The sequence below is a fragment of the Python bivittatus genome, unplaced genomic scaffold, assembly GCF_059951505.1.
Source record: "Python bivittatus isolate LINGU-HERP-01145 unplaced genomic scaffold, Pbiv_v1 ctg000470_np1212, whole genome shotgun sequence".
Lineage (NCBI taxonomy): Eukaryota > Metazoa > Chordata > Lepidosauria > Squamata > Pythonidae > Python > Python bivittatus.
This window is the reverse complement of record NW_028277065.1, coordinates 1189918-1201768: the sequence shown is the minus strand read 5'-3', so window position 1 is coordinate 1201768 and position 11851 is coordinate 1189918. Positions and strand designations below refer to the sequence as shown.

The window sequence follows — 11851 nt, the reverse complement described above, 5'->3', positions numbered from 1 at the left end:
TTGCACTACATTTGTATAGTAATTAACAGCACTGTCTTCACTTGTTAGCTCTGTGTGTATTTGCCTGGCTTTGCTCCTATACATCCCCACCCTCCAATACACTCATATTATCTTAATTTAGGAAGCTTATTTTAGTTATTTATGGGAATTTACCTCTGTCCCTCACAAGTTCCCCCCCCCCCAGGAAAGAAAACAAAATGGGAATGAATTGAGATAGGTTATAACTCTTTCTCTATTTTATAAAGTTTTTAAGAGTTTTTTCCCCCCAACAGGGGCTACATAAATGAACAAGTGTATCACAAATAATATATTCCCACCCTTCAGATCCAGATGGCTGCACATTATTATTCTGAAACTGAAGCTCTGTCTCCTGTTACATAAATCATTAACACAAAGCCATATTTATCTCTAAAGTCTAATAGTGTTTGCTCTTGACGCATGTCAGCCAATGAACAAAGGTTAGAATCCAATTTGATTACATCTCAAGAAGGTTAAATCAGACTTCAATGGCTGAATGCTTCAAGATGCTTCTTTCCATGTCCAATCCAAAGTATGACTTTTTAAGCTCCTAATAGCAGGTCAGGAAATATGTACCTCAGAAAAAAGTAAAGTAGATATCCCAAACTTATTTGAATATTATTCAAACATGGTTTTCCTTTAAAAAAAAAGAAAAGAAAAGAAAGGGTTGGGGCTTCAATCATGAGCTCATGGCTGGCTGGCTGGCTGGCTGGCTGGCTGGCTGGCTGGCTGGATAGATAGATCCAGATCCAGATCCAGATCCAGATCCAGATCCAGATCCAGATCCAGATCCAGATCCAGATAGATAAGATAGATAGATAGATAGATAGATAGATAGATAGATAGATAGATAGATAGATAGATGGCTGCCAATCTCATGATATTGGCAACTGAAAACAGATAAAACCCAGTGTAATATACACAGCAATAAATACATATTCAGCAGGTGAGATAAAACTACAAATAGCCACCAACATAACCATCTCACGGGTTCTGCCAAATGTTCCAACCCTGATTCCTGGTGATTTAGCCCTGGCTTCAAGGCTTATGAAGGGCAACAAGTCCAGAGCCAATCTAATGGGGGAAGACTTAACTCACCCTTCCCCATGGATGCCCTTGGATATATGCTATTCTTCTTTCTATGTGAAATCCAGTCATGCAAAGCATGAGGAATATTTTCAGAATGCATTACACAATAGATGTTTTGAACTCTTTGAGCACTTTCAAATGTAACACATAGGTGCATTCTTAAATGATTTGGAATGTGATATTACTTTATTCTATCAACCTATCTTGGGCAAAAAATAAAATCTATTTATTACACTTTTGATATGAAAGACCACCTCTTGCACGGTTTGTCACACACTTGAACAACTTTTTTAAAAAGTATTTCTCACATATCATATTCACTGAATTTGAAAATAATAATGATAATGTCACCAATGTGCTTTGTACATAGTACAAGCTACTTGTATGGAGGTGCAAAAGAATTACAAATTCCAATATGTGGAATTTTGGGGATTTTTGTCTGAAGCAGAATCCATGATTGGATTAACAACTCTCCTAAGCAAAAGCAAACCACAATGTTTCCTTTCTCCTCTGGAAAAAAAAAAAAGAATAATCTGCAGACTGACTGAGGTAGAAGCTCTGGATAGGAAGACCAGAATAATAATGACAATGAATTCACATAGCCCTTCATCCATGCAGCCATGTTGACAGACTTTACTTACCAAGGAGCATAGGTGGGTGTGGAATGTTGCAAGTACACCCGACAGTTGAAGAAGAAAAAAGGGCATTGGAAGAATATCTGAAGGGCAGTGAAGAAGACGCAATAAAACTAGTATACCCTGAAGGCTTACTGAATGCTGAAGAGACAAAGACCAAATGAAGAATAGAAAAGAGACATGGCAAGACAAAGTATTACATGGCCAGTAAACAAAACAAAACACTAGCAGGCAAAGCAGATAACAACAAGACCTGGCAATGGCTAAGAGGAAAGTTGAAGAAAGTGACAGAGGGGCTACCTCAGCCTGCACAACACCAACCATTAAGAACAAATGCATATAAAGTCTGAATCGAGAAGACAGCAACAGAGATCAAATGCTGCCTCTACAAAGAAGCTGAAGAAACAGTGGACCACCTAGTCAGATGCTTCAAGAAGATCACACAGACTGACTACAAACAATGGAATGACAAAATAGCAACAATGGTGCATTGGAATGTCTGCAAGAAATACCATTTGCCTGCAAGCAAGAACTGGTGGGACCACAAAACAAAGTAATAGAAAATGAAGAAGTTAAAGTGCTCTGGGACCTGAGAACTGAAACAGACAAGCAGCTGCCACACAACACCCCAGACTTAACAATTGTTGATAAGAAAGACAAAAAAGTCTGGATGGTAGACACTGTAATACCTGGAGACAGCAGAATAGAAGAGAAAGAACTTGAGAAAATCACAAGATACAAAGACCTGCAAATAGAAGTAGAACAACTGTGGCAAAAGAAAGCAAAGATAGTACCAATAGTTATAGTCACCTTAGGTGCATTCCTAAGATCTGGAGCACCACTTGAACACCATCAGCACTGACAAAATCACCATCAGTCAATTGCAAAAGTCAGGTTTACTTGGAACAGCTTACATCCTAAGATGATACCTTTAACTCCATCAAAGAACAACATCTAAAGTTAAAAGTTTAGATCTTTATATGATTATTTAATATTAAATACTCCATTACAGTGTCTGTATGTGCGTGTGTAATATACTGTATATATTTACAATATGTGTAGACATTTACGTCCCCTTAGAAGCCATACTATAAGTGACTATATTTTTCATGCTGTGTAATGTGTTGCATGTATGGGAATCATTCTTGCTTAATTTTGGTTAAATTTCTATTATGTACAGTATATAGACTGTTTCGCCACTGCTGCTTATTTTCCAGGTTTAAATTCCCAATCAGATATTGCTGGAGTTGTATCTGTCTTCCGGCATTGATCAAAATTTATCCTTGCTGTTGTAAACATATGTATCTCATTAAATTATTATATTTCTTATTTTTTTCTAAAATTATATCTAGTAAAAAAGTAATGGTTTCATTTCAAATTTAAATTCCAAGATTTTCTGCATTATACTCTAGATGTCTTTCCAGTATTGAAGGCAAAAGGAGAAGAGGACGGTAGAGGATGAGATGGTTAGATAGCATCACTGAAGTAATGAGCATGAAACTGAGCAAACTCAGGAAGGCCTGGTGCAATATGGTTCATGGGGTCACGAAGAGCCGGACATGACTTAACGACTGAACAGCAGTCTTTCCAGTAATTTTGAATTTCTTTACATCTCCACCATATGGTAAAATGCTCCTTCTGTTTCATGGCATTTCCAATATTTATTAATGTCTATCTTAGGTATTACTGATGGAGTTGTACACCATCTGTAGAACATTTTATAACAATTTTCCTTTAAGTTATAGCTTGGTATAAATTTTATAGATTTAATCCATAGTTTTTCCCATTGTTGTGCTGTGACTTTTTCTTTAAAATTGTGCATTCTTTTTGTCATACAGTTTTTTTGTTGTTGTTTTGATTCTGCCTCTATATCATATCTAAGTAAAAGTTTATATATTTATATATGACTGGGAAGTTATTCTCCACCCACACCCAGGCAAACACAAGTACACTCTCTACCCATGTTTTGAAGCTTTGTTTCAAGAGTACTATTTTCTGTCCTGAGCTATTTTAAGCCCTTCCAAGCTGTTGGCCAACCCACTTCATTCTCATGTAGTGATGTACCCATTTCCAATGGTCTACAGTGCCTGGCTCACCCGTTCCCTCCAGCAGCTGGATGTTGTCCTCTACAGCCTGGGTTGTCCTGCATTTTGATTCAATGCCAGCCCATACAGACTACACAGTTCAAGAAAGTCTCCTGGCCATCAGATTTTCCCTACCTCTTCTGCTAGCACACCTAGGCACCCTTCTAGTTTCTGTCCAGACTTAGAGAGGGAGACAAGGAGGAGGACGAGGAGGAGGACAAGGAGGACGAGGAGGAGGACGAGGAGGAGGAAACTAAATAGACACACAGTGGCCATCATATGAATGCAGGCTCCTTTTTCAGAATTTCCTTTACAGATACTACGTTCTTCAAATGTATTTTCAAGTATTGCATATTTGCTCATTATCCAACATATTTTATTGCCAACTGCTTCTTGTAACTAAGAAATAAGGGATCTATTCTAAGGCTTGTTAGACTAGCAAGATGGGAGGTGACTCTCAGAGTAATTCCTTGCAATTATAATTAAATACAGAATGCCAAATTATTCTTCATTTTGATTTTTATATATTTTTCAAATACATTTTCAACTACCAAGGAGAAAAAACAGACCTCGACCAACACAGGCAGGGCAAGCTACTGTTTATAAACAGGGAGCAAACTCCACACTCACTAGCACTGATGATGTTACGTAGTCAGGTAAAAGTCTTAAAAAGAAAAAGAAAAAATCTATTCCCAGCCATATCCAGTACAAATTGTGATGGTTCAAAAATGACAAAACATGTGTTGTGATGTCACTGCACAAGTTCTGTCTCTTAAGCATTTAGTCTCTTATGTACAGTATCATGATTCAGGTCAAAAGGGGCAGAGTTTGTGTTGTGACATCACAATGCACATTTTGTCATTTGTTCTCCCTTACTCCAATCTCTGGATCCCCATGACTGTTTCTTTCAGACCCAACAATTGCAGCCCAAATATAAAAATGATCAGTAGGATAATTCTATTTTAATGTAAGACATTCTGAATCACAGAGTTTCTGGACTTTCTATTCTGAAAGAAGCAGTGGGTCTTTTACAAAAAAAAGTTAGTGGATAGAAGTTGTGGACAGAAACCTTAGGTTATGTATGGTATGGATCCTTTGATTGACATATAATGCTTTGTCTTAAAATGGGAGAGCCTGGTGAAAGCTGAATATCAAGAGTTTCTGAGTTTTTCACTGGCATGCAAAATATAACCTTCAAGATTCCTCCACGGTACTTGACAACCACCATCTTAATAACCAGGAAGTAATTCCTTCTGTGCAAAAATATCTCCAAATTGTTGTGATTGGAAGTTAATGCCTTTGCTTCAAAATACAGCAGAATAATGCACTAGGACAATCTCTCCATCATCCTGGCTGCTACATTCACCATCAGCTGCAAGTTCCAGACCAAGAACATAATAATTATTAAAAATGTTAAAAGTTTAAAAATGTGTGGATCATGGATTACAGTGACAAAGATATAGCTATGTATTAATCCAACTTCTATTTCAATCTGGATAACATATTCAGAGAACATGCTTTCCACTAAATAGTTTTGAGAGAGCTTTCTTAATTGCCTCATTTCTCATGCTGTAAATAATTGGATTCAGCAGAGGAGGAAGCATTGAATATATTATTGAAAAAATCAAATTCAGGTATGATGGAGTGTCATAGGTGGGTCGCAAATAAGCAACACTTGCTGTAAATAGATACATGGAAAATACAATGATGTGGGGAAGACAAGTTGCAAATGCCTTTTGCCTTCCCTGCATGGAAGAAATTTGAAGGAGTGCTGTGAAGATATGTACGTAGGTCACAATAATGAAGAAGAAGCAGCCTAACCCAATGGCAACGCTTAAAGCTACAACTCCAATTTCAATTAGGTATAAGTCAGAGCAGGCAAGTTTAAGTAACTGGGGGATCTCACAGAAGAACTGATTCACCACATTAGAGCAGAAAGGGGTCACAAAAGTTCCACTCGTGTGTAAAACCCCATAAGCAAGACCAGCAAGCCAGACGGCAGCAACCATTCGGATGCAAGTTTGCTGGTTCATCACTATTTCATAGTGCAGTGGATTACAAATGGCAACGTACCGGTCATATGCCATGACTGTGAGAAGAAAAAAATCTGATGACAAGAAAAAGAAAAAGAAAAGAACCTGAGCAACACATCCAGAATAAGAGATCTGCCTGGTATTCAGGAGGGAATTCAGCATGGATTTGGGCAGAATAACTGAAACAGAGCACAAATCCTGCACAGCCAAGTTCATCAGGAAGAAATACAAGGGTGTGTGAAGATGGTGGTCAGATGCTACTGCAGCGATGATAAAAAAGTTCCCTGTTACAGTCGCTAAATATAGTATCAGGAACATCGTGAAATGAAGAATCTGCAGTTCCCGAGTCTCTGAGAATTCTAGAAGCAGAAATGTGGACACGGATGTGTTCTGAAACATTTTGTGCACAGCAATAATTTCACAGTGCTAGAGAAAGAAACAGAAGGGGGAAATGACTTGAATAACTTATTTTAATATTACAGCTGAAATGTGCTTATATGTTCATCTGGAGAGTCACTGGAGACCAACATTTCCCACCCATTGTTTGGCCTTTCCAGAGGCAATGGGAAGTACAGGTCTCATAGAGGCAAACTTTTTCCCATTTCAAGTCTTATGCCCCACTCCCTGGTCCCACCAAAATATCTCTCATTTAATCTTGGTAGCAAAATGACTGGGAGCAGTTTACCTCTCAGAGGCCCTCAAATTTCATTCCTGCTTTTATTTTTCACATAAAGCCATGCAGTCAAAATCACAGCATTTTTCAGCAGAAGCTGAATTTTGAAGAAGACATCTTGGCTTTCTATGGGGACACAGCTGGGATGCTGGTAGGCTATATATGAAACATTAGCAATACCCACATTTCAGGTAAATAAGATGAAACACCACCAATACCAGCAACAGAAGGACTCTGGAGAAGATGGTACTTTATGGAGGCTGGGCTTCACATCACCAGTGTTTTTTTCCTTATTAGAGAAATCTTTTTAATCCCTACCATTGGAAAACCTGAAAGACCAGGTTAGGGACAGATCGCCATGGAGAAAATCTGTCTAAGTGGTTGCTAAGAGCTGACAATGACTTAAAGGCACATAATCAATCAACAATCTTTAGTCTAGTGGAATGACCTGTAGCTCTATGCCAGAAGCACTGGTCAGAAACTGATGATGAGATATACAGCTTCATCCCTCAAATTAAAACTATTTAAACAGCTTTTTTTTTTTTCCTTTTTCCTATGAGGGAAAGGCATCTGTGGCTCCTTTAAGAATTTACAGACAGGTGCTACATTTGTTCCACCTTTTTGGAATGAAATCTGAAGTGTTGCATAGCTGGAGTTATTTATTTCTTAGAATGACTTTCATCGCCTCCCGGACATCGAGGACTTATCCTATGCTGAATAACATAGAAGGAATCCTTGAAGTAATAGCTGAGGGTGCCAATAAAGTTGTATATAGAGGACAAGGACTCTGGGCAGATGCCTGCTTTGAGAAGACCTGTGCCACTCAAACAATGTCCCCTCATTGTGGAACAGTTTGGCCCTGGAATCAGGTTAGCCCCTACCCTTTCATCTGCTTGTAAATGGGTGAAAACTGTTCTCTTCTGTACAGCATTTGGAGAGAATGGCTTCTAGTTGGGGCACACTAAGTGATATATTGTTACTTTTACATTTTGTCATAGAGCATATTAATATTTTAAGCATTAAGAATCTGATAGGTTGTTGGCATTATCATCATCATAATGAACAGTACACACACACAAGGACCAAAGCCAAACTTCGGTTATAATTATAGCCAGTCAGTAATGGACTAAGAGAGTGGAAATCTCTCTGCCTGACTGTTGGGTTCACTGAATCAATTTGGGCCTGTCATATCCCACAGCTTAGCCTGCCTCACTGGATTCTCAAGAGAATGAAAGAGAACCCCGCTCTGCCTCCTGCCCTGCCCTGCCCTGCCCTGAAGAAAGACAGACTATCAAAGTAATGTAAAGAAATGGATAATTAAATAGGGGGAAATGTCAGGCTTAGGAATAACTTACAGAATCTCTGCATGAATGCTTTTCCAGTCCAGTCCAGTCCAGTCGCCCAGTGCACCTAGGACCTGATGAATATGTCTGTTTCATCTGCTCCAAATGTTAAGAAGTGGAAGTTTGTGATTTGTGAAGAAAAAGGCTGCAGAAAAAAAAATATACTACTTCTGTGCACATTTCTCACAATGGATACATTTTATATACACCTTTATATACTGTACATTTTTTGGGGAAAAGTGAGAAATAAGAAAAACAAAGGGTAACTTGCATTTCAGTAAAGTGAGAATTAGACCTGTTGTTATTTCAATATCTCCCCATCCTTAATATAAACTCTTCTCTATTGCTCTTGACCTTGAAGATTAGAAAGTTGTGAATCTCATGCTTATCCTGTATGCTTTATTTTTCTTATATATAATATCACCTTACATTTGAATAGTGAACTGTATTTCTCCAGGGCACAGAATAGTTGTCATCAGGGGACTGTGCTTTATTTAAACATATCAGCTATTCTTGGGGACTCCATTTCATAAATCTAATATGCAATCACTCTAAAATAATCAAGGTAATAATTTATATCAATGGCAGATAAATATGCTTACAGTAGTTCTTTTTTTTTTTTACATTAACTATTGGAAGAAAAAGAGAGAAAGAGAGAACATGAATTGCATTATGCCATGATACATACATTTTAAGTTTTCTTACCCTGTGTCTTTTTTAATCACATACAGGTATATACATTTCTCATAACACACACACACACAATTTCTGTTAAAAAAGTTATAATAACCTATGGATTTCCTTCTACAATCATATACTTCTGATTCAGCTATATATTACATGGGGAAATTTCCAAAATGTTTCAAGGAAAATTTATTTATTTTCTGAATCTATCATTCAGGATTCAAATTTAATTATGTAGCTAGTGCACACTCCCATTGTCCACTATTAATTGGCTTGGAAAAGGTGGATCCTATGGCTAGCTGCCTTCTGGTATAAGTCCTGATGGTACATCCTGGTAACATTGATCTGGGACTGAGGAGCCGGTTGTCCTACTTTAGTTTGCAGATAAGGGGAATGGTCTTTATTAACTGCTTAAATTATGTCGTCTTGATTAAATAAAAGATACACTGGGATTTCTGTGAGCTCATTTCACTCTCCATTAAGATTGTCTCATTGTCCAATTATAAGGATAGGGATGATAACATCATTCATGTACCTGTCAGCATCAGTTATACATCTACCAAGGGTCATAATCAGAAAAAGTGTACAGGTCTGATAGCTTTGTGGTGCTTTATTCTGTAAACCCATTTGGCATGGATGGTGAATACAGTGAGGAACGAAGCCTGATTGACCACTATCTCCTTTTCTGTGATAGGATACAATGAACAAGTATGATTAAACCTCTTTCTTTTTCATTGTGAGTCTCCAAAAAGCTCTGATGCTTGAGAATCCATACCAAAATAATCATTAAAAGAGAACATCTTTCCTTGTTTATTGGTGGTGATACAGGAGACGTTACTCAATCCTCTCTCAATTGATTTGTCTGAAATTTGGTAAGTATGGTATCAAATAAATAGCTAGTGTTTGTTTGTTTGTTTCTATAGATGCAGTCCTGAACATGGCTTGCACATTTACCATCACATTCCGCTCCAATAATATCAGTCAGTTCTGTGAAATACCACAACTCTTGAAACTTCCCTGTCCTAGCTCTTCTTACCTAGTTGAAACTGGAGCTCTCATCGTTGCAGTACTAATATGTTTGAGCTGTTTTTGTTTCACAGTAATGTCTTACGTGCAAATCTTTAGAGCTGTGTTCACTATCCCTTCTGTCCATGGACAGAAAAAAAGCCTTTGCCACTTGTCTGCCTCATCTTTTGGTCCTCTCTTTATTCTGTTTCACTGGGATATACACCTATTTGAGCTCAGGCTTTAAGTTCTCCTCAGGTTTGAATGTACCACTTGCCATGATGTATTCAGTTGTCCCTCCTTTCACAAATCCTATCATTTATAGCATGAGGAACAAAGAAATAATAGAAGCACTCCATAGGCTTTCATATAAAATCAGAAAACTGATCTTTGTTTAGAAAAAGGATGTCAGCCTTGAATCAGCTATCAAATTATTCCAGATGATGAGCTTCTAGTGCTATCAATGGAACTTTTTTTTAACCATTTAATCCTTCATGTATTTCTTTAAAAAATAAAATATTCATAATAGAGGAGTCATGTGTTTGTATAAACTTCAAATAAGTGTTATTCCATGTTTCAGAAATGTGGTTTTGTGAAAACTAATGTATTTTGGAAATCATATTCTGTAAAATGATGTATCCTTCACTTACATTTAAATGTATTTTCTTCTTTGTTTATAATGCGAAATTGTTTCCTTCATTTACTTTCCTCCTCCAAATAAAGCAGTTTAATAAAAAGACAAGTGTTGCTTAGCTGAACATTAGCTTTAAAGGACAAAATTAAGTGAAATATTATCTTTGAAATGGAACAGATGACAAATTACTACTACTACTATTACTACTACTACTATTACTAGTATTATGTAAAATCAAATTTTAAATTACTGTTATTGTAGATTCAAACTTTGGAAAAATGTATTTTGAACTTCAGTGCCATTCCATCAATTTTACTCCTTGGCATCTGATAGGAAAAAAAAAAATCCATGGTAAATCTGCCCGTCTAGAGACTGGAAACATTTTTATCATTTCTCTTTAATCAGAGACCCCAAACAACAACAACAATGCAAACAACAACAAAGGGTATGCAAGTGTACTAAGCAAGCAGATGTTCTTGTGCTTCATTTTGGTTTCCTAAGCCATACAATCCAGCTACATTTTCCTCCTTAATATTTCCAACTCTGGCATTCCAGTCTCCAATCACAAACAGCACATCTTGCTTGCAAGTTCTGTTGATTTCAAATTGCACTTGATCATGATACTCATCAACCTCATCTTCTGCATCAATGGTTGGAGCATAAACGTCAACCATTGTCATATTAAAGGGTTGTCCTCTAAGTCAAGTTGATATTATTTGGACATTGCATTGTAGCCAACTACTGTTGTTGCAGTACCCTTCCAGACTATGAAAGCAATGCTGCTGCTGCTGCTGCTGCTGCTGCTGCTGCTGCTGCTGCTGCTGCTGCTGCTCCTCCTCCTCCTCCTCCTCCTCCTCCTCCTCCTCCTCCTCCTCCTCCTCCTCCTCCTCCTTCTTCTTCTTCTTCTTCTTCTTCTTATTCTTCTTCTTCTTCTTCTTCTTCTTCTTCTTCTTCTTCTTCTTCTTCTTCTTCTTCTTCTTCTTCTATTATGTCCTGAGAAGCAAATACTAAGACTAGGTGATCCCAGTGCATAATTTCTACTTAAAATCACTATTAAAAGACATGGCTACCCATCTCACACATACAAATTGGGTGATGGCCATTCGCTGTTTTTCCAGAGATGTTAATAGTCCACTCCCAATCATTCCAGTATTTAACAGCCGTTTCTCCCTCCCAATTATGGGATTTAGATGGTCTTCTTTTAATCCTTTAATCAAGATCACTATTTAATCCACCATGCTACATACACTCTAATTATTCATAGCATTTAGAAATGCATTCTGTATGTCTTCAGGATAACTCAGATAATTTTATATATTCCCAAGGGTGAATTATAATATTAAAAACATGCCTGAAGACTGATCAACTCAAGAATCAACTTGAGCCAATATTTTTACTATGTTTTCTTGTGTCCCTTGTTTCCCTAGCTATTTCATCATATTTCCAATTTCCTCTGGGCCATTGCTCATGTTCTAGATTGAGCTCCTGGGTAAATATCTCACATGATTTTGTCAGAAAATATATGCATAGAGCTTCCTGCAAAAAAATGTCTTTCTGATGCAGTTTTATCTTGGAAATTTATTATACACACCTTTGGCAAAGTATAGCAGATTTGCTTTCCAGTAGAATGAGATGAATATGTAGATATACATA

General features: G+C 37.4%; 1 protein-coding gene across 1 annotated transcript; it reads right to left on the bottom strand.

Moving 5' to 3' along the window:
* Positions 1-5331: 5331 nt before the first annotated feature.
* Positions 5332-6258, bottom strand: LOC107326472 (olfactory receptor 14A16-like). Its single transcript, XM_088142942.1, has one exon. It carries the CDS (start codon positions 6256-6258, stop codon positions 5332-5334), a length of 927 nt encoding a protein of 308 aa, XP_087999068.1.
* Positions 6259-11851: the final 5593 nt, after the last annotated feature.

Coding starts and splice junctions, on each gene's coding strand:
- LOC107326472 (XM_088142942.1), bottom strand. CDS start 6,258: ATGTTTCAGAACACATCCGTGTCCACATTTCTGCTTCTAGAATTCTCA.